We start from the raw sequence: 27,992 nt of genomic DNA, 5'->3' as shown, positions 1-27,992 counted from the left end.
ATCATTTCAAAACTCCAGGATACTTTTTAATAAAGATGGTACTCATAAGATACAGTGTAGAGGTTTTTCCTTTACATAGAAAGGCGATGAGGTGCATTTCAAGGTTATATCTCGTATCAGAGGATGAACTTTTTGAGTATCACTGGTAGAGATTATTACTGAAACATAATATAAACCTTAGAAGTGATGTGAATCTAATATTTCACCTTGCTTACTAAAATGTTTTCTCAAATCTACGAAGTATGAGGCATTTTACGGGGCATAGACATGAACAAAGCACGGCTTCTGCCCTTGAGAAGTTCATAGTCTGGATCACTGCTGTCCAACAGAACTTTCTCTAACAATGGAGATACTCTGCATCTGTGCTATACACTATAGTAGCCACTAGCCATGTTCCAACCGAGCACTTAAAATGTACCTGTACAGGGACACCTGGGTGGCTCAGTCCATTAGGTGTCTGGCTTCAGCTCAGGTCATGATCCCAGGGTTCTGGGATCAAGTCCCACATTGGGCTCCTTGCTCAGCGGGAAGCCTGCTTCTCCCTCTGCCTGCCACTCCCACAGCTTGTATGCACTCTCTCTCTCTGACAAATAATTTTTTTTTAAGATTTTTATTTATTTATCTGTCATAGAGAGAAAGAGAAACCACAAGCACACAAGTAGGCAGAGGCAGAGACAGAAGCAGGCTCCCGCTGAGCGGAGGGCCCGATGTGGGACTCGATCCCAGGACACTGGGATCATGACCCGAGCCAAAGGCAGTGGCCCAACCAACTGAGCCACCCAGGCATCCCAAATAAATAAATTAAAAAAAAAAAAAATGTACCCGTACACCTGAGAGACTTAATTTTTAATTTTTACTTAACTATTGCTAATTTAAATTACAATCACCACATGTGACTAATGACTCCCATACTGGACAGTGAAGATCTAGATATACATTATAATCAACCCAAAAGCATTAAAATCAATTCCATAGGGGCGCCTGGGTGGCTCAGTGGGTTAAAGCCCCTGACTTCGGCTCAGGTCATGATCCCAGGGTCCTGGGATCGCGCCCCACATTGGGCTTTCTGCTCAGCAGGGAGCCTGCTTCCTCCTCTCTCTCTGCCTGCTTCTCTGCCTACTTGTGATCTCCATCTGTCAAATAAATAAATAAAATCTTAAAAAAAAAGAAATCAATTCCGTAACATGACCGTGGCCATTAATATATACTTACCTCATTAAGTATGCTTTCCAGTGTCGGAGGAGTATCAACTTGAGGAATATCAAACTCCTTGTCATCAATCTAAATAGAAAAAAGAAAATGCTGCTTTCCCTCTTGGAATCGTGAGGGTGTTTAAATTTATTAGAACCATTACCAATTAAGAGACAAACATATCACCAAACTGATCATGCAGAGAGCCAACTCAATGATCCATGGTAGTAAGGACCAGGTCAAAAGACTACAGAAGGGTTTTCTATCCCATCTACATATTTGATGATTATCAAAGACAAATATGCACTGACAGGCACCATCTTGACAGCCCCATCTGAAAGCTTCTGTTCAAGGACTTGGACGTGTACATTTTAAACAGGACAAAACAGCATGTCTCATGACAAGCCCCAATTTTCTAAGTGTAGAAAGCAGTATACAAAATAATATACAAGGTCATAAGAATTATATATAGGGGTCTGACACTGCATTTCTTAGTTATTTCATAAATTATGGTGAGAAGTGATTAGGTCAAACAAATTGTGATTAAATATTCTCCCAGTCACAAAAGCTTATTACTATCAAATCAATGGAGAAAAAAAAATCACAGCACATGGGGCATCTAGCTGGCTCAGTTAATAGAGCATGCAACTTGATCTTGGGGTCATGAGTTTGTGCCCCATGCTGGGTGTGGAGCCTACTTTAAAAAAATAAGCAATTTTTTAAAACTCACTGCACAAGATTTCTAAACCTACCACTAGCTCCACGATCCTGAAAATTCATTTAACATAGCCAACTGCACTTCAACTTCTTCCTCTCTAAAATGGATCATCAGAGTGTGTAAGGCTCAAATGAGAACATGTGTTAAGCTGCTTCATAAATGGCAATGACATACACAAATGAAGAGTGATATTATCTCATAAATCTGCATATAGATTTCTATTAATTCATGCAGAAATGAAAGACTGAGTCTTTAGGTCACAGCTCTAACCATCATCATCACTTAACAAAAGCTGAATTTTTACCAAATCATTTTTGAATTCCAGTTCCTTGTCCAGATCTATGTAAGAGAATTTTGAAAGCGAAGCTTCAAGATTGAAAGATTTACTCAGCTCTTCTTCAGTAGTCTTGGCGCAGAGGTTCTGTTCCACATTTTCATGGTCTGGTTCATTTTCCATGTTTACTTATAATAATTATAATTCAGGCAATCCAAGCAAGTTTTTGTTTGTTTTAATATTTGGCCTTAGATCATGACGACCTCAATGATGATCTCTTTTCAAAAAAGGAAAAATATACATTATTTAGATATTTCTTTCTTGATTAGACATTCTAAAGACTTACGTGGTCAGACTTTTGTGGAAACTGATTCTTCATCAATCATCTGATTGTAAGGCAAAGAGAAATCAATATGGTTTGAGGTATGATATTGGGGGAGAGTTTCTATGGGAGTACAAAGGAGGAACATCTAACTCGGGAGTCTGGGAAGTGGCCTACCACCCAAAGTCATTAAGTCTGGTAATAATGATAGACTTGGGGTAAGTTTTCAGCCACTACACTTGGTACCATACAGATTTATGTTTTAACAACATGACAGTAATCTCGTGCCAAGAACTGCAATTAACCCCTCCCAAACCTCAGAGTAGATCTCCAGTTCCCCTGGGGAAAAACACACAGGATCTGTTTTGTTGGTGGCATCCATCCAAGGCTACAGATCTCTCAAGAAGCTTAGTGTAGTCACAAAGGACCCTGGACAGATAGCTAGCCACTTAATGTGACACTAGCAAACCTAAGTGTTCAGATCTATTATGGGAGACAATAATAATGCCAGAATAAAATAAGACCATGGCCAACTAGGGATTTCTAGGAAGAAAGCTAGTCATGGAAAAACATGGACATTCTCAGAGAAAACTGAAATACTAAAGAAAAATAAATATATACAAATGTTTTACATATTTCATAGCTCTAAATGATACAATGCAGTATCAAAAAGAAATAGTTGTCTGCCAAATCTCTAGAAAACTAAAAACATATTTAGGAAAACAAGTTTAAGTTCAATGATCAAATTTGTTCTTAAATGGTTTTAGTTTGTGCTCTAATTAGGACATAAGTGGCCAAATTTTTAAAAGTCCATCACTTAGCTCTGTTTAGAAATAAAGAAATAAAAATATGAAAATAAAGAAAAGCCACAGTAATAATGACAGTAAAAACAAAGGTCATTTTGTTTTCTAGACAAGGTGTTTTCCACAGTACCCAGCAACATGCAGTAACTCTCTGTGGAAAGCTTTTTCAAACTATACAACCTACTGCCCACCACCCTCCCAACCATATGAACTCCTCTCAATCCCACTCCTTAATGAAGCGAAGGCAAAAGAAAGACCAACAACTAAGCCACCGGAAGAACTAATTGTTTAAAAAGGAGTTGAAAATTAGTTGCTGGTATTGGTTTTGTTTTTTTTAATGCCCAAAATTCACTGCCAATTTTATCCAATTAGGCTCCTTTTTAAAGTATTAATGATGAATTTCACTTTGCTCAAAGTTTCATTTTTATCAGTTTAAAAGAAATGAGTATCTACTATTTGTAGAGACACGTAGACTACGAAGACAGAGTTTTAGAGAGCTGAAACCAATTTCCCTCTCTAGTACATTTGGTATATTACCAAATACAGACTAATATATTTCACATGTTACAGAAGATAGACTAAGGCCCAGTCCTACAAACACATGATACAGAATGCATTCCTAGAAGACATCACTGAGGGCACGCTATATCTGGCAAACATTTGAGAGTAGCTTTCCAATCTCAGGTACTAAATACACTTCTCCTCTTGCAGTGGGCCAAGGGCAGAAGCAACATTAACATTTATATGCCTTCCTTCAAATAAGATAGATGGACTCATGACAAACCCCTTCTTAATGAAGCTCTCTTATTTGTATCACTTGGGAAAAATTATTACAATTAGTCAAGGAATATTTGCAAACATGCATAGTCTAATTCACATTCAGTGATTGCCAAGGACAGTTATTAAGTTTTATTCTTACACATTAAAATAATAGAAAAGACAATAGCCACACTCCCCAAAACCCACTTCTATTTAAATGTTTTAATAACTGAAAACATTTCATTCTTCACTTTGGTCTTTGCAAAATAACTCAAGAAGTAAAACAATATTTTCTGGCTCTTTTTTTATGCCTCCTATCTGGTCTTAGTTAAGAGGTTCTCAGGGCAGCTCAGCACCTGTGAACACCATTACCACATTTGAGAAGTTTTAAATGATCAAGCATCCCCTGAAGAAAGAGCACTACCCTGCCACTACTACGACTACTCTAGTCGATTTCCAATCTTCTCTTGACTGAGTTCCTGTTACTGTGATATGCTGGCAAAATTCAAAGAACATAAGCCAAAGAGTCCGTTAAAAATCAGTTATAAGGGGAGCCTGGGTGGCTCAGACCATTAAGCGTCGGTCTTTGGCTCAGGTCATGATCCCAGAGTGCCAGGATCGAACCCTGCATCGGGCTCTCTGCTCAGTGGAGAGTCTGCTTCTCTCCCTCCTTCTACCACTCCCCCCAAATTGTACTCTCTCTCTCTCTCTCTCTCTCAATCTGTCAAATAAATAAAATCTTTTAAAAAATAATAAAATAAAAATTAAAAAGTAAAATAAAATCAGGTCTGATTTTAGGTTTTACCAGTTCCTACCTGTGACCTTGATCAATCTAAGCCCTCCATTTCTACATCTTTTAAGATGAAATATTTCAGCCATTTGTGTTGTTTCCCCCTCTTGCTGGGGGAAGGGCTCCTTCAAACCACATGGTTCTTGTGGAGGCTGCCAATCAAAAATCCCCTAGTAACAGACAGCACATAATGTCGCCAGAGTGCTTCACCGGGATTCATTAAAACGTAACTGGTGAGGAAAAGCCACTTCCACTGTTCTCTAAACAATGAGGAATAAGGGTGAGCAGCATGCCCACTCTCTACCTGGCTCTGTTCTGCAGAAAAGGAGGTCATTTATTCAATATGTATCAACTAAACACCTAAACACATACTATACACACCATACTATACACACGTCACTAGAGAACCACCTCTGCTAACAGAATTTACATTCTAGGAACAGATTCTCTCTCTAGCAAGAATGAAGTCAACCTACAAACAGAGGCAGGAAGAGGTAAGAGTGTCCTGATATCACTCAGGACCCCCAATTCCAATCTTCTATGATGTTTGCTCTGGTCACAGCATTCTGACAATTTGGCCACTTAAGCCAGCATCCTCTCCTGACTCTCTCTTTCTTCCATCACTTACAACAGACAGTCCTGACTATTAGAATGCAACTACCTATTTTGCAGAGCTACCATGAGGAATAAATGACATAACGACTGTAAAGCATTTATAGTAACGCCTGGGCACAGGATCGGTTTTCAAGAAATATTTGCTATTATCATTTAAAATTTCCTCAAGATTTCCACATCTGTCCAAAGTTAAAGATCCTGAAACAAGATTGAGTACTTTTGTAAAGGTCTAGCTAGTTCTAAGAATATGATAGGATACCTTATTAGAAGGATAAACTCACTTCAGCTCTTAGATTAGAAATTTCTTCAAGAGTTAAATGGTAGGGGGTTTATTTATTTATTTATTATTTTTTAAATTTATTTGACAGAGAGAGAGACACAGGCGAGAGAAGGAACACAAGCAGGGTTGGGAATGGGGGAAGGAGAAGCAGGCTTCCTGCCGACGATTAATGACTGAGCAACCCAGGTACCTGAGTATGGGTTTAAGACGAGTACAACCTCCAGCAAAGCCTCAGAGATGCTTCAGAAAAAGTCTAATTATAATAATAAGTATGATATACTACTAAGTCATTCTAAAATGCTGCTTTCATATCAACTTCCTCTTTTATCACTTACCAGCAATTATACCTTTATGTTAGTCAGCAAATGTATTCAACCCAGACAGACATAGGAATCAAAAGATCACCATGCTCAGATTTTTTTTGGGGGGGGGGGGGAGGAAAGTTCACTAGAGCAGTGTGCTCACATTTTTTTTAGAAACTGAGCTGTGCCTGAATCTCCCTGTGGTGGGCAAGATTATACTGCCCAAGGATGTCTGTCCTAATCTCCAGGACCTGTGACTATGTTGCCTTACATGGCCAAAGGAACTTCACAGGTGTGATTAAATTAGATCTGGACTTGCAGATGATCCACGTTTGGCTCAGTATAATCACAAGAGTCTTACAAAGTCAAAGAGGGAGGCAGAAGAAAGTATCAGAGAACAGATATGACAACAGAAGCAGGATCACAGGGACGCCTGGGTGGCTTAGTCTGTTAAGCCTCTGCTTTCTGCTTGGGTCATGATCCCAGAGCCCTCGGACTGAGTCCTGCATTGGGCTCCTTGCTCTGCAGGAAACCTGTTTCTCCCCCTGCCTGCTTCTTCCTCTGCCTGCCATTTCCCCTGCCTCTCCTCGCTAACAAATAAACAAATAAAATTAAAAAAGAAAGAAAGAAGAAGAAGGAGGGTCAGAGAGAGGCTACGTTGCAGGTTTTGAAGGAGGAAGGATACCCGGAGACAAGGAATTTAGGCAGTCTCTAGAAGCTGCAAAAAGCAAGGAAATGGATTCTCTCCTTGAGCCTCCAGAAGGACCCCAGCCCTGCCACAGCTTCATTTTAGCCTAGTAAGACCAGTGCTGTTCTTGTATACTAGTGAACTAAAAAACTGTAAAATGATAAATCTGTATTATTTTAAACTACTACATTTGTGGTAATTTGTTACAGCAAGAATAGGAAATGACTACACTAACAAACTTCCAATAATTTATTTCTGGTATTACTGCCAACATTCTGAAATACTAATCCCTCCCTCATCACTTGGTGTTGCCCAAATATTTACTGAGCAAGCTCTTCATTCCATACACAGACCAATGATGAAATGCTTAATATATGACGCTTACTATTACACATGTTGCAGACACTGCCTTCAGATACCACTTAAGGGCTATCCCAGTACAAAGGCTGGCAATAAACTATTGATAATTTCCTCCTGAGATAAATTCTACAACCAGTTCTCCACCTAACCATCCTGCATCCAGTGTTCCTACAGTTCTCAAGGGGATGCTCACTAAGCTGGACAGTACCTACAGACAATGTAACAGTTAAAATCAATGGTTTCTTAGTCTCTCCCAGGATGAAATAACATGAATCTGACAGGATAATGTAGATCATAGAATTGTGAGGACCCGGGGTGTGGTCCTCTTCTGAGCACGGATAAACTATTACTTTAACAGTTCTGATTTAAGATTATCTAACATCTTGACAGTTCTTAAGGCTATTTCCTCTTAATTAATAAAGTTATTCCCAACCAATTAATAATAGATCCAAGGACCATTTAAAAATAAATATATGTATCATATAAACATTAATGATCCCATTTTTTTTTTTTTTAAGATTTTATTTATTTATTTGTCAGAGAGAGAGCGAGCGAGAGCAAGCACAGGCAGAGTGGAAGGCAGAGTCAGAGGGAGAAGCAGGCTCCCTGCGGAGCAAGGAGCCTGATGTGGGACTCGATCCCAGGACGCTGGGATCATGACCTGAGCCGAAGGCAGCTGCTTAACCAACTGAGCCACCCAGGCGTCCCTAATGACCCCATTTTTAACCCGGACTAAATGAATAACAATTCCAGAATGTGACCAGTATTAGGCTGGGTTAACACAGAACTCTTCCACCAATTTTTTTATTGTAGTAGTTATTTTGTTTTTACCTTGGCAAACCTCCGCTACCGTGCTCATATTCCAAGATCCTATTTAATTCACTGACACTCTTTTCCTCCTAAAAGTGTCGCATGAGACACCTTTCACAGTATGGTGAGTCGAATCAAGTTTTGTTTTTAACTTACTGTATCCCCAAGAAGGTATCATGAAATCACGATATGGAAAGAATTTTACATTCCAACTTTGTTTCTGGCTTTCCCAAAACAAGTATTTTTCTTCTTCCATTTCTTTGTTCTGTTTTCTTGTTTGTTTTGTGAGGAAAAATACAATAGATGATTAACTTCTATTTGTTTTCTATTCTCTCTCTCTAGTAAATGGACTCATTTTGAACAGCTCCCCAGTGCCTACAGTATGAAAGTCCAAATTCTACCCACAACTATTTGGTCAACTAATCTTCGACAAAGCAGGAAAGAATATTCAGTGGAAAAAAGAATGTCTTTGACAATGGTGTTGGGAAAATGGGACAGGTACATGAAGAATGAAACTGGACCACTTTCTTACCCCATACACAAAAATAAATTTAAAATGGATGAAAGACCTAAATGTGAGAAGTAAACCATCAAAATCCTAGAGGAAAACATACATAGAAACTTCTTTGACCTTGGCCATAGTAACTTCTTATTAATCACATCACCAGAGGCAAGGGAAAGAAAAGCAAAAATAAACTCTTGGGACTTCATCAAAATAAAAAGTTTCTACACAGTAAAGGAAACAATCAACAAAACTAAAAGGCAACCTACAGAATGGGAGAAGGTATTTACAAATGACATACCTGATGAAGGGTTAGTATCCAAAACCTATAAAGAACTTATCAAACTCAACACTGAACAAACTAATAATCTAGTTAAGAAATGGACAGAAGACATGAATAGACATTTCTCCTTTGGAGAAATGTCTTTTGGAGAAATGTCTTTATGTATCACATAAAAAGATGTTCAATATCATAAGAAGATGATTTTTATAATCATAAAAGATACATAAAAAGATATCATAAAAAGATGCTCAATATAAATCCTTAACAATCAATATAATATCTATCCTCATCAAGGAAGTACAAATCAAAACCACAATAAGACACCACCTCACACTCATCAGAGTGGCTAAAATTAACAACACAGGAAACAAGAGATGTTGACAAGGATTCAGAGAAAGGGGAACCTTCTTACACTATTGGTGTAAATGCAACTGGTGCAGCCACTTTGGAAAACAGGATGGAGGTTCCTCAAAAAGTTCCCTTTCTTCACTAAACTTGTCTTCATGAAACTTTCTTGTTAAAAAGAGAAGTGAAGGGGCGCCTGGGTGGCTCAGTGGGTTAAAGCCTCTGTCTTTGGCTCAGGTCATGATCTTGGGGTCCTGGGATCAAGCCCCACATCGGGCTCTCTCTGATCGGTGGGGAGCCTCCTTCCCCCCCTTTATCTCTGCCTGCTGCTCTGCCTACTTGTGATCTCTCCCTTTCTCTGTCAAATAAATAAAATCTTAAAGAAAAGAAAAGAAAAGTGAAGGCAAAGAGTACCTGATGGGGCGCCTGGGTGGCTCAGTGGGTTAAAGCCTCTGTCTTTGGCTCAGGTCATGATCCCAGGTTCCTGGGATCAAGCCCTGCATCAGGCTCTCCACTCAGCAGGGAGCCTGCTTCTCCATCTCTCTGCCTGCCTCTTTGCCTACTCTCTTTAAGATTTTTAATAAAATCTTAAAAAAAAAAAAAAAAGTACCTGAGACCTCCTGGGGGCATGGTGCTAAGTTACTATTACGAATTGTCAGGCACAACATTTAGCCACATTCTAAAAAAGAAAAAACTAATTCCCTATGACAATATATGAAATAATAGTAAGAACTATGTCTACGAATATCTATGTTATGCATAAAACCTAGTATTATTATTATACGAAAGAAAGGGAGGAAGGAAGGAAGGAAAGAGGAGGGAAGAGGAGACACGGCCATGCTTCTTTGTATACTGCACATCACTGGGCTGGTTGACTTGCGTAGGTATGTATGTGTTCAATAAATATTTGCTGATTAACACAAGAATCGGAAGACAGGACTAACACCTGTGTTGCAAATGAAATGGAACAGTTTTATTACCTATAATTGTTAAGCTTCATAGGATATTATTTGACTCACAGCCTACAGGAATCTATGCCATAGTAAGCCAAGCTATAATTGAGCTCTAGCTTTATGTAATCAGGCTTGTCAACTACTGCTGGTCATATTCATCCCTCAGATATCAGCTAAAACTCTGCTTCCTCAAAAAGACTTTTTTTGTCCTGCTCAACTGAACAAGGTTCCCAGTTAATATGCACTTAAAACATCGTTCTCCTTCACTGAATTTGTCACACTGCTATGATTTTTTTTCAGCATCTGAACCACCACTGCTTTCCCTGAGGAAGGAAAGGAACACAGGTTCCAGAAGAGCAAAGAACAGATCTCCCTTGTCGCCACTGGATTCCTAGTACTAATCAACCCACCAATCCCGCCCTTCTTCCCCTCCGTAAGCAGCCAAGCAACACTGCATCAATGGCTTCGAGGGCTTCAAAATAAGGTATGGTTAATCACTCTACCCCCCAAAATTCCCACCTTGCAAGGCCCATTCTTTGCACCTAGATGAGACTTTTTTTACAATCCTTAACACTGATCTGTTTAAATGATCATTTAGTTCATGTATAACATGACACAAACTCCACAATTTCAGATGTTTTGTGTTCTTTTACATTAATCTAGCCTACAAGGTCAGGACGAAAACAGTGGACATGTATCATATGTCCATTCCATTTATAGGAATTCAACTTATCTTCAGCACAAGTAAAGAGAAAAAAAGGAAATTATTCACACAGAAATGGGGACTCTGCACACCATTCTACTCAATACTATATACTTCAAGGTGAGCATGGGATAGGAGGTTGGTACCTGCTGTCCTTTTGGTCAGTCTCAGTTCCTGAATGCCTCATACATAAGGATTCATTTCACCTGTGCTCAAAATCACAAATAGCACACCATTCCAACAGGGAGCAAAAACCAGCTGTGTCGCACATCCTGAGAGATAGGTCAGTCTCTGCCATGACTCTTTCCCAGGTACTTCTCAGGGGTACTCAAGTTTCACTTTACTCATGGCCTTCAGAAACAGACCCTATGTTAGATTAACAATGCCACTACATACTTGGGTGAGATGCACACCTGGCCTGAGTTTCCTTCCAAAAATAGTAGGCACATTTAGGCCCACAATGCTCAGAGCTGCCACCATGAAAAAGCCCAAACCTCTGTTTCTCTTTCTCTTCTCTTAGTAAATGTCTAAGTAAGAGTAATCAATTAAAATTTAGGAAGTGCATATGAAACAACAAAAAGAAAACCAAAGAAGGTTCCCAGTTAATATGCACTTAATAACATCATTCTCCTTCACTAAACTTGTCTTGTTAAAAAGTGAAGGAAAAGAGTACCTGAGGCTTGCTGGTAGCATGGTGCTAAGTTACTATTATGTTACTAAGTTACTATTACAAATTGTCAGGCACAACCTTTAGCCACATTCTAAAAAAGAAAAAACTAATTCCCTATGACAATATACATAATAATAGTAAGAACTAGATCTACAATATCTGTACAATATCTCCTAATATTATTATCAGTTTTACATGTGTATGAGATAAAATGAATTAAAGAGGGGGAAAAATCACTTCTTTCCAGCTTCCAGTAAGTCCCCACTATTATAAGAATTACTCTTCCAAGATCCACCCCCTCCCTTCAGAGAGTTTCTCCTAAGAAGCACATGTATACTCTCCTTTCTTTTTAACTAAACTGGTATGAGTGAATTCTTATAAGTTAAATGCAAAGAAAACAGGATTCCATTCAATTGTAGGTTGAGTAGATGTTGGCCTTCCAACTCATCTTAATTAGCTTCCAATTATTTAAATTGTCACCTCAATTTCTCTTGGTTAGGGGTCAAGATGGATGTAGAGTCACAAGAGGTTTTTTTGTTGTTGTTTTGGTTTTTTTTTTTTTTAATTTTTGTTTTTGTTTTGGTTTGGTTTGCTTTGGTAAAGAGCAAAAGGAAACTTCTCACTGAACTGCAGAGGAAAAACAAATCTGATTACAGTTAGAACATCCCTTCACTCTCTTTCCTTTGGAAAACTGCTCCTCCTCCACTCCAAACAAGTAATTTTAGGGATGCTACCAATCAAATACCCTATCTTCCTAGCCAGAAGAGTAAGCTCATGACAGTCCTGTATCCACGTGGCCAATCATTTTCCTTCCCTGGAATTTGTAACTACTGAAGGCAGGTGTTTTCTCTTTATTCTGGGGAGATGTTAACACAGGGGCTGATAGAATGAAGATCATTCAAACATTAATTCAAGATTCAGTTATGACTAGAACAGTCTGATTTTACAAATACATATAGTTTACACCTTAAGCTGTAGCTCAAGAGGCAATCTAACTTCTGTGACAACGATAAACAGATCGAAAGTTAAACATACTTCCCTAAGTGTAAAACGTCTCACTTTTCATTCACATATATAACTGACATATGGTATGAAATGGTTGAGATCTTCATGAAAGAGATATAGCTAAAAAGTGCCACTGGGTGTGGTGCATAAACAATGACTCTTGGAACACTGAAAAAAAAAATTAAAAATTTTTTAAAAGTGCCACAATGCCTCAATATCCTGAAGACAAAAAACATCCAACCGCTGATGCTGGTCCAGACACAAAGAAAATGAAGAATGATCAACACACTATTATCTTAGAACTCTGAAAAGAATTTTTTCACATATAACATATGTGAAACACATAACATACTTTTCACATCTGTCTTTTTGACATATATAGCCAAGAATTCAACCAGAATTCCACCACCCACTTATCTTTACTCTGCTTTCTAAAGAAACAGGCCAGCTATACCAGAGGGTTCAGAATTTGCTCTCTGCTTAAATTTAACCGTAAGCAAACCCATGTCTTAAACAAACATAGGTAGATTCTCCATCCTCATTTGTATTAGACTTCCAACACACACACCTGAGATGTAATTGCCTCCCAATCACAGACATTCAGAGTTGGTGTCCTGCACCTGACATGTAATCACCTCCCAATCACAAACGTCTAGAGTTGGTGCCACAAGTCAACAACCATGATTGTTCTGCTTATGTTTTCTTTGGGGGGGGGGGGCGCAAGGAGGGAGTGTGGTAGAGGACTCCAGCGCCTTCTGGTCTATTCTATATGAGTCTAATATCAGGAGGTTATGGAGGAGGCATGCTTAGTTGAAGAAGGCTCCCAGCAGATCCTAATAACCCAAGGCCATGGAACCTCCCTGGCTGACCCTACTTCATCCCACCCTAACCTCCCTCCGAAGCACACCCAAATACTTTAGGTAGCTGTGTCCCTCTTCTCCCAGGTACCACACTTGGTCAACCAACCAGGACATAGGAGTGGCCTCTAACTTTAGAGACCCACCTGTTTTCCTTCTGCTCACTCTGGAGCATACCTTGCTGGCAGAGACAACTGGAACCAACTTCACAGGGTGCGCACCAATCCTAAGAGGTGGACACCTCACCCAGACCTCGGCCTCACACTTGGGGAGCACACTCATCCCTATCTCTGAGGGAAGGACGAGCCCACACCTGTGCGCCAGGCCCGAAAAGAGGATTGCACACCTGTTCCATCCTGGGGAGTACAATGATCACCCGCCTCCTAGTCTCACAATCAGGGGAAGCGTGTGCACCTGTCCTCAGCCCCACATTCGTTACGAACAAGTGGAAACCGCCTGACCCAATTGCAGGCCAAACGCAGGACACACCTCTCCACCCCACAGTAAACCCCACCCGGCCCGGGAGCCGTGAGTCCAGTTAGTCCGCCTGGGGCTGCTCCAGGCCGCGCTGCCGCACGGGGAAAAGAGCCGAGGCTCATGAACGCGGCGCGCGTCCTCCTTCCGCCCCGGGGACTTCCGCTCACCACTGCTCCCACCCCGTTGGCCTGCTCCCGGGGGATTCGTTACCTGCACTTGTGGCCATTCCAGCCCAGGACCCTCACCCGGCCCGTGTGACCCCGCCCCCTGCTGGAGCCTCACGCACGCGCAGTATATACCACTGAGGTCCACACTTCCGCTTTCCTCCCCGCACTCTGGTCTGCCCCTCTGTACCACGCCCCTATTTAAAGGGCCAGAGGAAAAAAAAATAATAAAGGGCCAGAGATACAGTGTCTTAAGCCAGAGATTTGATGGGGAATTAACGTGTTGGGGAAAAAGAGAATGGAAACGTGAGGGAAGCACAGGCGAATAAACAGCAGCCTTTGAGATGGGAAGAGAAACTCTCCGCCAGTCCTATGTCAATGAGTTCATCTGATCTTTTTTATCTGATCTTTAAGAAAGTGAGCCTACCTTCAGCCAGCCCAGATATGACAGTTGACTCCCAGATCTGGGAATTTGAAACCACTAAATTTTTACTAAATCTTTTTAAAGACAAACATAGAATTCCCAGTTTTGTATTTTGCCAAGTAAGGACAATAAATACACACTAAAAACCGACTATTATTTTCTAACTTATGAACCCTGGTCCACAAAAAATACATTTTAACATCAAAAATATACTAGAGACACACTCTCAAAAAAAGGAGATATCTTTTAAAGTGATAAAAATGTTTGTTTATTTCTCTCATTCCTCCTGAAGAAAGATGTAAGCTTTCGGCACAGACTGAATTTTAGAGCCACCACTAAAGATGACACTAGGCCCAAGACGTAGATTTTATGTCTGCTGGGTCCTTAGTGAAGCAAATGAATAGAGGAAGAACAGAAGATGCTCTTGGAAGGCGATTTAGAAAAGATTCAGCTGGGCAGACATTTATTGCACATCAGCTAGTCTCACTATACTTCTGGGCCTTCAAAGGACCCAGAAGTGAGTAAGACACAGCCTTGCCCAGGTGCTCTTTGCCACACAGACATAGTTACAGTGCAAGGCAGGCTGTTTTGAGGGCTATTAGAAAGGTAGGAGACCATCACTTTAGGATCACAGATGAAGAAAAATGATAGAACACTTCAGGGAGGAAGGGGTATCTTATTAGGGCCCCAGAGAACTTCAGTAGACAGAGAACAGTGAGAACGCTGGGCTGAGGGAACAATGGGATCAAAGAACAGATCAAGATCCAGGACTGGCTGCTGCTTGATGTGGCTGTGGCGTGGGCAGTGGCTTTCAAGCTTTTTTGATCATTATAGTAAGAAATATATTTCAGCTATGACTATATATATAGTCATACACACACTATATACGGTGAAAATTATTAAGGAGAAACTTCACTAGGGGCGACTGGGTGGCTCAGATGGTTAAGCGTTTGACTCTTGATTTCTGCTCAGGTCAGGATCTCAAGTTAATGAGACCGAGCCCCACATACTCAAGAAGGCTGCTTAAGAGTCTCTCTCTCCCTCTCCCTTTGCCCCTCCTCCCATCTCCCCCAACCCTGTTCTTGCTTGCTCTCTCTCTGTCTCTCTAAAAAAAAAAAAAAAAAGGAAATCACTAAATTGAAGGCAGGAGACTAAAAGGGGAGGTTGCAAGGGGGAGTCAACTACTACAACTACTACCGCTGAATTGTCCATTACATACAGATCCAAAGAGAACATTATTCAACAGGAGAGAATCATCAATTACAGGACCCAACAGGGAAAGACTACATTGTATTTCCTACAAGAAATCGACTACCCCTGCAACTGAGCCAATGAAAAACCTTTTCAACAATGGATTTTCCTTCAAAATAATCCCTCCCAACTTCCTCTTTCTTGTCCATCAAATAAGTTCCTTGGGTTTGTTGGACTTGTCTATAGTTTTACCATAACTTCCTTGTCTGAAATTACAATTCTTAGTTATTCCCTAATAGACCCATTTTTGCTGATTAAATAACTTTTATTTTTCAGGTTAACAATATACATACATAGTATTACATATATAATATATATTACAATTTTTATATATTTTATAATATTTATATATATGCACACACATATATGTATACATATGCACACACTGCATGTGTATGTGTTTGTGTGTAAATCCTAGTCTCTAATTGCCTTTATTATATGCAATGTAACATGGCATTTTATATTTTATTCTTTTTTTTTTAATGCTGCTTGCTAAATTGATTTTATGACTCACTAATGCATAGCAACCCAGAGTTTGAAAGCACGGCATAAAATGTGTTAAAGGTACAATAGGACTGGGACCAGATCCAGGAGGACATTGAATGCCAAGCTGGGGGCGTCTGCTCTTCTGGTAAGAGGCTCTGGAGGTTCTTAAGCAGAAGAATGGCATGACTATAGCTGTGCTTTAGAAGTCTGAAGACCTGCCTTCAGTTCTCAGTATCACATTTTTAGAGGAAAACTGTTAAACAGGAGCCCAGCTGAACAGAGTAAGCAGGCTGGTGAGATCAGAAACTGTGTCTAACAAGGAACTGTTAAAAGTGTTAGGCAGAAAGGAAATTGGCAGAAATGGGAGGCTGGGTTATGATGAGGGGAGGTGGGGGAAGGTTGCTCACTGACCTTTTTAAATTATCTGTACAGCAGTTATAGACATATTCGGTGAAACTCTAGGAAATAAGTCTAGGATCCCTTGCTGGATGTTGTAGGAAAGTGATTACAACTCACAATAAGAATTATTTTAGCGGGGCACCTGGGTGGCTCAGTGGGTTAAGCCGCTGCCTTCGGCTCAGGTCATGATCTCAGGGTCCTGGGATCGAGTCCCGCATCGGGCTCTCTGCTCAGCAGAGAGCCTGCTTCCTCCTCTCTCTCTCTGCCCGCCTCTCTGCCTACTTGTGATCTCTGTCAAATAAATAAATAAAATCTTTAAAAAAAAAAAAAAAAAGAATTATTTTAGGACAGTCTAACCTGACATGCTATCTTTTACAAGACTTTGAATTAATTAAAAAATGGAAATATTGTATGCTTATTATATGAAGCTTGGAAAATTCAGGAAAAATAAAAAGTATAAATTACTCACATTTCAGGAAACAGCCCTCACCATTTTGGCTTATCTTCATTGAGTCTTTTTCTTCACATGTTTACATTTTTTGACATATTCTATATACTGGTTTTGTTTTTGTTTTGTTTTGTTTTGTTGTTCAGTGTTATATCTTTTTTTCTTTTTTTATATATTTTTTAATTTTTGTATAAACATATATTATTAGCCCCAGGGGTACAGGTCTGTGAATCGCCAGGTTTACACAATTCACAGCACTCATCATAGCACATACCCTCCCCAGTGTCCACAACCCCACCACCCTGTTCAGTGTTATATCTTGAGCACTATCCGCTGTTAGTAAAATTCATCACAAATGTTATTTGTAATGGCTACATAATTGTTGATAATTTAGTTTGCTTCTCTATTTCTGGACATTTGGGCGTTACCTATCTTTTCACTGCTAACAAGAACACTGACATCCTTCTACAGAGATCTTTGCCCACATTTAAAAATTATTTCCTTAGCACAAACCTACAAGTGAAATTACTGACTCAAAGGCTTTGAAAGCTCCTCAGCCTGTGAATACCTTCTGCCAACTGCTTGCCAGAAAGGTCGGGCCAGTTTTCGTTCTCAACAGAAGTGCTCAAGGGTGCCCATCACACCTACTTATCAGCATTTATTTTATCTTTTAAAAAAAGCTTTCTGGGGTGCCTCGGTGGCTCAGTGGGTTAAAGCCTCTGCCTTCGGCTCAGGTCATGGTCCTAGGGTCCTGGGAACGAGCCCCACATTGGGCTCTCTACTCAGCGGGGAGCCTGCTTCCTTCTCTCTCTCTGCCTGCCTCTCTGCCTACTTGTGATCTCTGGCAAATAAAATCTTTAAAAAATAATAATAAAAAAATAAAAAAAGCTTTCCCAATTTGATAGAGGAAATGGCCTCTCATTTTAATTTGTATTGGGTTACTAGTAAGGCAGAATATCTCTATAAATTTATCAATTCTTTATAGTTATTCTGGGAATGCAGTTTCATTGCCCATGTTTGGATATGTGATTAGCAAATAGGACTAAGTGAATTGTTGCAGACTTACGAGAAAAAAAAAAAAACAAAACAAAACAAAGAGGAACTTTAAAAATAAATAATGTGGTCACACCAAGCTATAGCCAGACTATATTGTGGTATACTGCACAAACAGAGGTTAGTAGGAGAATTGAGTCATCACAAGGCATGTGGTTAAATTCGTCTGTGCTCTTGCAATCAGTAAAACATGTTGTGCAGGGCAATTTGGTTTTAGCAACATATCATTCCTTATATTAAATCAACATTATAAATTTTAGTTTCCTCATTTGATAGTTTTGTTTTGTTGGTTTTTTTAAGTAAGCCCAACAGGCATCTTGAACTCAACCTGGAGATTGAGGGTTGCATGCTCTATTGACTGAGCCAGCCAGGAGCCCTTTGTCTGTATTTAATTTATAAATTTGTTTTGGTTCTATAGATACACAAAGTCTGTAAAAATAATAACAATAATAAGGGGTCATTTGGGGCACCAAGGTGGCTCAGTGGGCTAAGCATCTGCCTTTGGCTCAGATCATGACCTCAGGGTCCTGGGATCAAGCCCCACATTGGGCTCCCTGCTAATTGAGGAGTCTGCTTCTCCCTCACCCATTTCCCCTGCTTGTGCTCACTCTCTCTTTCTCTCTCTCTTTCTCTTGCTCTCAAATAAATAAATAAAATCTTTTAAAAAATAAGTGGTCTTTTCCTTAGTTTTGTGTTTCCATATATATATGTATGCAACATCATAAAAAATAAGGGAACTTTAGAGATCTGTGAGAATCTTTTTCTCTTATAAGGAAGCTGAACATTGTTTAAGTTTGAGCAACATTGATACATGAGGTTCCTTAAACTTTAATTTATAATTATTTAAATATAAGCAGTGGAATTTTTCTTTAAAAAGTAATAATTATAACATTACATGTACATTCACTGCACTAGAATTAAAATGAAAAAAGAAATCAGAAGAAAAAATAAAAAGGTAAAAAATGGTATCAACTTCTTTATTAGAATTTTTTAATGAAGAACATTGTGATGATTTTCTTGCCTTTGGAAAGAGTACTAAAAGTTATACTATGTTTAGGGTTCAGAGAGTGTATTTTGGCTTAAAATGTACCATTCATGAAAGTTAATTTTGTACAGGTCAGTAAGACTTACACAGAACAACATTTGGATTAGGGCACCTGGGTAGTTCAGTGGGTTAGGCCTCTGCCTTCAGCTCGGGTCATGATCTCAGGGTCCTGGGATTGAGTCCCATATAGGGCTCTCTGCTTGGCGGGGAGCCTGCTTCCCTCTCTCTCTCTCTGCCTGCGTCTCTCCCTACTTGTGATCTCTGTCTGTCAAATAAATAAACAAAATCTTAAAAATAAATAAATAAATAAATAAAAATAAAATGAAACTTCTGTGAACTGGTCTTAGGAGAAATTTAACTGATGAGAAACCCCCTTCATGTGTTATAAAGCCTGGGAGCATGGGAGTCAGTGAGGGCTGGCATCTCTGAGGGGCCAGGAACTAGAAGGGAAGCAGCACCCTGGAGCTGTTGCTGTTGGATGATGTCCCAATACACAGTCCTTCTCCAGCTCGCCGCACAATAGGGAAGATGGAGAGCGTGGGCCAGACATTGCTATTAACATTGCATCATGAGCAGGCCACATCTGTCCTGAAGGAAGAAATGGCTGGTACCTGGGAACAGGAGGCAGAGGCTGGGAGATAGGTAAGTGTGTCATTTTTTCTTTGCTCACAATCACAAGATAAATTGGCCTCTTTTAATAAGGGACCTGATATACAAAGTTCTTAATGGAGTCAAAATATCCAAGAGAAGTGAAATTGGGTATATCTGTAAGTTACTCAAGCTCATCCAGTTGTCCATTTCAGGTTCCCTATGTCTGGAATGCCCTGCCCCCGTACCCCAAGATAACCACGTGGCTCACTCCCTCACCTTGGGGGCTTTGCTCGAATGCCACAGCATTGGTCAGGGAAATAAATACAAGGCAGATGGTGGAGAAGTATTCTCTATTCCAGTCTCAGGGACCCTGGTTCTTTCCATCGGGTTACACTCTCAGTTGAACACATGGCCTCCAACTTCTCCAAGGCTGGGGAAGAAAAAGGCCCATTAGCTCTCAATGCGTTGGCCAAAAAGTGACATGTGCCCCTTCTGCTCATAGTCCATTGGCCAGCATCAGCCACCTGCTCTACTACAAGGGAGGCCAGGAAGTGTAGGGGAGCCTTCAGAATATCTGCAGAGCACATGCAGCCTGTCGCATGATCATCTCCATAACATCTCTCCTGACCACCCCTCCTTCCCCCAGCATTCCCTCTTAGGCTTCATTCTTCTCTATATTATTCACCGTCATCCAACATACTATTTATTTTATTCTTTCATTAAGTTTCTGTCTTTTCCACTGGTACATAAACATTATGAAAATTCATAATTTTTGTCTGCTTCACTTACAGGTTTTTTTTTTTGTTACATTTTATTTATTTATTTGACAGAGTGAGAGAGAAAGAGAGCACAAGCAGGGGAGTGGCAGACAGAGGAAGAGGGAGAAGCAGGCTCCATGTTGAGCAGGGAGCCCAGTGTGGGGCTTGATTCCAGGACCCAGAGATCATGACCTGAGCAGAAGGCAGACACTTAACCAACTGAGCCACCCAGGTGCCCCTTCATTTATGGTTTTATCCCTAGCATCTGGAATAGCACTTGGCATATGGTTGGAGCTCCATAATATTTTATTAAATAAATGAATGAATTCTGCAATGTCTATATTTGTATATAGAAGGAGTGTCATATACACGGACCTGAGGATGCTTCCTGAGGAATAAAGGACCCCCTTACAGCATACACAAGGCATCTACTGAGTATTCACAAGATAGCGTACTTGGTGCCAGGATCACAGATACGAGAAATAGTCCATGATATCTAGCCAGCAAGAAACAATAAAAATGCAGTACTCGTTAAGATCCATAATAGGAATAAATCACATGAGCTCAAAGGCCAAATTCTTCTGAGCTTTAACAAGAATCAGATTTTAGGGGTGCCTGAGTGGGTCAGTGGCTTAAGCCTCTGCCTTCGGTTCAGGTCATGATCTCAGGGTCCTGGAATTGAGCCCCGAGTCAAGGTCTCTGCTCAGCAGGGAGCCTGCTTCCTCCTCTCTCTCTGTCTGCCTCTCTGCCTATTTGTGATCTTTGTCTGTCAAATAAATAAATAAAATCTTAAAAAAAATTAGATTTTAGATCCAAACATTACTAGAAGAGCAACAACAATAAAAAAAGAAGCAGTGGGTGGGGGGAGGAGGGAGGGGATTCAGGAGTCATAATTGCTTCCCAAAGTCATAAAAGAAATAATATCTATATTATCTGCCATTTTGTATTCTTGACAACAACCTGTCACCCACTCATTCTAGTGCCTTCCCATATCCCTTGTCCCTTCAGCCTTAGAGTATGTAGTAGCCCATGTACATTCAATTCAGAAACACTTGGAGATCTTGCTATTTAAATATTTAAATCCCTCTAATAATGTCACAATTTCAGAAATGGCATCATTTGAAATCTGCTTGGAGTATTTTATCTTCCAGCCCCACCCATAGTTTTGCAGAAAAACGAAGTGTAGCATTGATCAGCCTTTTGAACTGAAGGCGGGCATCACAGCAGCCCTGCTGAAACTCAGGAGCAAAAAGTAGATGGAGACGAAGGCCCAGGGCTGGAACCTGGGCTGTAAAGGGGACCCCAGGCAGACACTGAAGAGGACTGAGCATTAGAGCAGAGAAAGAACAAGGACAGGAGTAGAGAAGATGCAGAAACAACAAAAGTATCAAAGGCAAATTTGACCTATTGCACCATTTTGCACGAGGATAGCCTCTTTTACACAGGCACACACACTACCTCTTTAACATAAAAGAGGAAGATTTGGGCTCAAATGAAAGAAAATTCAAAATGAGATCAAAGTTCCACCACATCAGCACCCAGATTCCTGTCTCACTGTTGCACTATGGAGGGCCTCAATTCCCAAGTCTATCTCATGATCCAAGATGTCTATTCCAACCATCACATTCACCTTCCAGCTGTCCAGGAAGAGAAAAGGAAGGAGGAAGGTATATAATTATCTATTGTTGTATAACTACTCTAAAATTTACAGGCTTAAGGTAACGTGTATAGGGTGCCTGGGGGGCTCAGTCAGTTAGGATTCCTACCCTTAGTTTCTTGATATTGGCTCAGGTCATGATCTCAAGGTTGTGTTATTGAGCCTCACTACAGGCTCCATGCTCAGTGCAGACTCTGCTTGAGATTCTCCCTCTCCCTCCGCCCTTCCCCCAGCACTCACACACACACACACACACACTCTCTCTCTCTCTCTCTCTCAAATAAATACATAAATCTAAAAAAAAAAAAACAACCAAAACAAAAAAAACCAGTAACAGATATTATCTTATGGTTTTTGTAGCTCAGGAATCTAGGTGTGGCTTAGCTAGGTCCTTCTCCTTAGGATCTCCCACAAGTTTGCAACCAAGGTGGTGGCTCAGGCTGCAGACATCTCAAGGCTCAAACTGGGAAGGATCTACTTCCAAGCTCACGTGCTTATGAGCAGGATTTGCTTCCTGTAGGCCATTGGACTGAAGTCCTCAGTTCCCACTGGTTGTTGGCCAGGGGTGCCCTCAGTTCCTTGCCACTTGGGTTTTTCTTTAATAATGCAACTCACACCATGGTAGCTTGTTTCATCCAAGCAGGCAACCAAGAAGAGCCATCAAGATTGTGAGCAAGATGAAAGTCATAGTCTTTTGTAAGCCGATCCTGAAAGTGACATCCCATCATTTTTTGCTACATTCTATTTATCACAAGCTCTAGCTCCAGCCACACTCAGGGCAGGAGACTACACAAAAGTACAACTACCTGAAAGTGGGACCACTGCGAGCCATTTTAGAAGCTGGAACCAAAGAAAATTATGCCCTCTCCCTTCAAAGACTCTTACCTGAAATTGCCTTCACTGGGCCTTTCCTCATTTAGCTGCAAGGGAGGCTGGTAAATGTAGTCTTTATTCTGGGGGATGATCAGCCCAGCTAAAATTTAGGGATTCAATCGTGAAGAGGAGTTACAGATTTCTGGAGAGTAAAAGGCTTAGTTATTCGATGAACCAGCCCCAGGTACTGGGAAGGAAGATACATATGACCAGGTAGAACTACAAAATCAGAGTTCAAATCCTACCTCTGCCACAGCCTCTGCTGAGTGAATTATTTAACCACACTGAGCCTCACTTGTATGTTCTGACCAAATGAAATGACCTACCTGAAGCATTTCGTACTTGAAATCTGTTTCAAGTCTCCCAGAAACTTTTAAGCCAGGCTCTGACAACCAACCAGCTTGTAGTGGGACGCCATTTTCATTATCTCACTTCTTCCAGCACAAGTTCCCTGCCGGCAAAAGTCAGCACTAACACTTGCCCTACCTATCTTAACCAGTTGCTATAAAGATAACATGTGTGAACCTACTGATTTTTTTTTTTTTTAATTTAATTTGAAATGCCAGGCAAACTTAATGTGGTATTGGTGGCCACCAGGTGGCAGTGGGAGGTAATGGGTTTGGGTTATGGCCCATGGCCACCAGATGGTGCTGGCATTCAGCAGATAACACCCTGGCTTGGCTGGGAGCCTATGCAGGAGTGCCCCGAAGGGCTCTTGGAGATGACCAGGGTAACCCCCTCATCCTACAGAGGAAAGAATTGAGACCAGAGCAGGGTGTGTGGAGGAGGCAGCGAGGTGTTTCACGGCAATGAAGGCTGGAGACCAGGTTTCTTGACTCTCAGCCCAGCGTGGCTCTTATCCCAATATGGTGATGATTTTCTCACATTTTCTCTAGACTTGCTCTGGAGACCGGAGGTGTCCACTGTCTTTGTTCATGAATTTACCACGTGTTAAAAGCCTGAAAAATGCCCACGAATATCATCTATCTCTGACTGTATAGCATAGTGGTTACAAACATGATTTTAGAGTCAGACTTTAATTTTTATCTGTATAACAGTCTCCTCACTGCAAAGTTAGGATAATAATTTCTGCCTGATAAGGTTGGTGTGAAATTAAGTTTAATGAGATAAAATATGTGAAAAGAACAGTAACCTTAATGAGTACGAAGCAGTTTACATGTATTTAATTCATGTAATACATAATATTTAATACTTATTTTAAATGATTTAATCATTATGGAATCCCTATGTATTAGTTATTGTATATGTAATCCATAATATTTAATTCTCACTGTAACATTATTATTATTAAGTCCATTTTACAGAGGAAGAAACTGAAGCATAGGAAGGTTGTAACTTGCCCACCACACTCATAGCTATAGGTGAAGGAGTTCGGGCTTAAACCTGTTTTCAGAGCCCACGCCCTTACCCTTAGTAATCACTAGTTGTTTGGAAGAGAGTAAATACCCAGTAAATGATAGATACAGATCTGTGGAGGCCAAGCTAAAGACCCCAGCTTGAGGGGCAAGGGTTTGGAAAAGTAAACGATAACCACCATTCATCTACACCTCCAGAGCAGTGGGAATAGCACACAGCTGGAAGAAAAATGTTAAGTACCCAAGTTCATAAAACAAAGGTAACTTATAAAATTAAAAAAAAAAAAAAAGCTAACTCAAACAAAGCTTGTGGGATTTAGACTTCAGATACAGAGAGAACCGGACTCAAATTCTGATACTGCCTCTTGTTAGACCTAAGGCAAGTTGTTTAACATCACAGAGCGTCATGTTCCTCATCTAAAAATTGAAGCTAATACTCTACCATGCAGAATTACCATATCAGAAGCCAACATGGTTAAAAGGCACATTTTTTTAAATGTGCACAGTAGGGCAGCATTTGATTATTATAGTTCTTTTCACTCAACAAGTATATATTGTGTTGGTTGAAAGGGACTTAAGATGCTAAGATATTGTTGCTTCCCTCAAGGAGTCTGTATAGAAGCATATGGGCATTAAGGGAGGGCAGATATTTTTCTAGCAGTAGCAATTGTAGAAGTTTTCATAGATATGATATTGAAGGACACAGGGAGAGCATTCTATAAACTTTATTAGCAAAGGTAAGGGGGCCAAAAAGAGTGGGCATGTTTGTTCAGGGAATAGTAAGCAGTTCAGACTGGAAGTGTGAGTCAGTTTTAAGAGTGTGGCAGCAGAACAAGAAGGGAATTTCTGGTTAGACTTGGCACGTTAGATGTATGCATTTGACTCCAGTCCTAAAATGACAGTAAAAGAATAAAGTGTAAACCCACAAGAACTCTAGGAACAGAGAAGAGACAATGGCTGATGGAAGATGTCAAAAAAATTAGACAATGAATAGTGGTTGGATGAGTATTGACTGACTTACTAAAGAAAAGAAAGCCGCCTACGGGGCAGGCAAGGGGTGGAGAAGTTTTCAAGAAGGAAGCCAACTTAATATGAAAAACAAAAACAAATAGAAATGGTTAGAAAATAGAGGTGCCAGATAACACAATAGCTAAGGGGATGGAGCTGGGCTGAAAACATAAGCATGAATTGAGAGTTCGATTCCTTTCTCCCAGCCCTCTATCCACATGGCTTTCTTTAGCCACCCAGCAACATACGGAGGTATACTGTCTGGAGAGGCCGAAGGAGAGAGGCTCTGGACTTGGGGAGGACACCAGGCGAGGCAGATGGAAGAGCTAAGTCACTATACTGAAAACAGGGGCATTAAGTGAGAATCTCCATTCTGAGCAATGTGACCACCCACCTCTTCCGCTACTGGGCTTCTGGAACTCTGGAAGCCAGGTTTATGTTCTAGGAGAAAATGGTTAGGGAAGGGTCTACAAGGTAAGCCAACTGACCCAATAGAATGACCTAAATACTGACACCTGGTTGGGGGGTGGGGAGCTGTGTCCAGTAAAAGATCATCTTCCTACCAGATAATCCTGTGGTGTGGTCCACCATCAACATACATGCATTGAGATTTGCATACACGCAAAGAGATTTCAATGTACTTGCATACATGCAAAGAGATTTCAATGTACTCAGAAGAAAAAGACAATTTACAGAGAATTTTTAACAGCAAAATTAATATCCTTGGGGGAAAGAAACTCATCACACCCATGAAACAAAATCAAAGAGCTATACAAAAAAAAAAACAAACAAACAAAAAAAAAAACTTTAGAGGTTTTTGGTTTTTTTCAAGGACTCTTGGAGATATAGATAGCTAAAAATTGTTTAATTGCATAGGTTTAGAAGAAAAAACTTGAGGAAACCTCCTGAAAGTAAAACAATTAAAGATTTTCTTAAAAAAAGAACAAATAAGAGAAAAAAGAAAAGAACACTAAAAGATTATTCCAGAAACACTATTAGAACCCAGAGTTCCAGAAAGAGGAAATTGAGAAAAGTTTGGGAAATAATTGCCAAAAAGATAATTCAAATTTTTTTCTAGGACAGTTCCTGAAAATCATATTAAGGCACATCACTGTGATATTTCAAGACATCAGAAGTAAAAAGCAGATCCTCAAAGCTTCTAGAGAGAAATATCAGGCCACATATAAAGGATTGGGGTTCAGAATGTATCAGACTTCTCAAAAGCAATGCAGAAAGGGCATGAGGGATCTCTATGGGTTGTTCTGAGAAATGTACATTTAGAAAATGTTCTAAAACTGGTTTGTGATGGGTGGTTGTATGGCTTGGTAAATTTAGTAAAAATCATTAAGTTGCACTTGAAATGAGTTAAATCGTATAAAACCCAAAATGTATCTCAATAATATTGCAAAAAAAGGAATTCATAAAAAATTGTGGAGTTACTATATAAGGCACTTAAAATATAAAAATGTACAAGCATATTATAAAACAGCTACTAAAACCAACCATGTATAAATATTAAACATATCATTCAAATAAATTACTACATAAAGTAAAACAAAAACAAATACAAGCAATGCTAGGTGGAAGCTGGAAGACAATAAAGGAATTTCTTCCAAATTTTGAAAGAAAGTTATTTTATATATAGAATACTCTAGCCAGTCCAACTGTCAATAAAACATGAACAAAGTTATTTGCAGACATGCTGGGTTTCAAAAAGTATGTCTCTGAGGTATCCATTCTCATAAAACTATTAAAGGATATAATGAGGAATAAACCAAGAAAGAAGGCAAAGGACCCAAGAAAAGGAGAGAATCTAATACAGGAGAAAGACTGAAGAACTTTCTAGAAAGATAATGAAGGAAGTTCCAGGATGACAGTCGTGCAGCAAACCTCAGAAAACAACCAATCCAGATTGAGGCAGGAAAATCTCGGGTTTCAAGAGTGAAATTTCCAAGAAAATAATGCAACATATTTATAGATATGATTTATGTAGAGAGAGTTCTAGCCTATAAGAAAGATTAGGGATGAATCAGTGATAAGAACATAGAAAACTAAGCAAAGAAAAAAAAGCAATTATCAACCTTAGGAGAAAACACTATTAAAAAAAAAAAGAAATGTAATCATACATAGTTTATTATGTGACTCAGCTGTGGGCAATATTTACCTAGTCATAATAATGTAAACACTGAGCATTGATTCAACTAAAAATCCTCAACAACACTGGGAGAGTATGTGTGTGTGTCAGGGAAATGGCAGGTAAGAACGATAAATTCCCATCTTCCCATGGAAGTTGTCTTACTTTGGATTTCCCCAGAGGCAGACCTTGAGTCAAGGATTTGCCCCCAAGTAGTTTATTTGGAAAGTCAGGGGACACTTCGAGAAGGTGACACGGGGAAGGCAAAACAAGCAATAAGGAGTGTGGGATTAAGTCTGATAGTAGTGTGGGTGATTGCTCCTTATTCCCACTGGGAGGACTCTGGGAAGTGGGGCAAACACACACCTCGGAATTATTCTACCTGATGGGGAGGGAACTGATGTATTCATACACCAGCCCCTGCAAATCTTTAGCTGAGGGCTGCTGGTGGTTGGGGAGATGGTATATTCATTTCCTAGAACATCAGCCTGCTGCTCCTGGGGTCACAGCCCCAAGGCCTTTAGGCACAGGCATGCAGGTTGGGAGCAAGAAGACTGCCTCATGGGAGGGTCTAAGGGATACCGGTGGGTCCTGACCGCGTCTGAGACAGAAGTCAAT

General features: G+C 40.1%; 1 protein-coding gene across 3 annotated transcripts in view; it reads right to left on the bottom strand.

Annotated features, from left to right (window-relative positions):
• The window catches only part of VPS8 (VPS8 subunit of CORVET complex), a 246,408-nt gene extending 232,355 nt beyond the window's left edge, over positions 1-14,053 (bottom strand). For 2 of the 3 annotated variants that reach the window (XM_082693431.1, XM_082693433.1), the window contains exons 1-3: positions 13,918-14,053; positions 2,214-2,460; positions 1,213-1,281 (exon numbers count right to left, since the gene is read on the bottom strand). In XM_082693431.1, coding sequence (XP_082549557.1) covers positions 1,213-1,281; positions 2,214-2,366 — 222 coding nt within the window. In that variant the 5' untranslated portion in view covers positions 2,367-2,460; positions 13,918-14,053. Of the gene's footprint in view, positions 1-1,212; positions 1,282-2,213; positions 2,461-13,376; positions 13,465-13,917 lie in introns of those variants that run through there. The other variant, XM_082693432.1, reaches the window with a different exon arrangement.
• Positions 14,054-27,992: the final 13,939 nt, after the last annotated feature.

Source organism: Mustela nivalis, assembly GCF_964662115.1.
Source record: "Mustela nivalis genome assembly, chromosome: 1".
NCBI classification, from domain to species: domain Eukaryota; kingdom Metazoa; phylum Chordata; class Mammalia; order Carnivora; family Mustelidae; genus Mustela; species Mustela nivalis.
The sequence above is the reverse complement of the archived record's forward strand: the minus strand, read 5'-3'. Positions and strand labels throughout refer to the sequence as shown.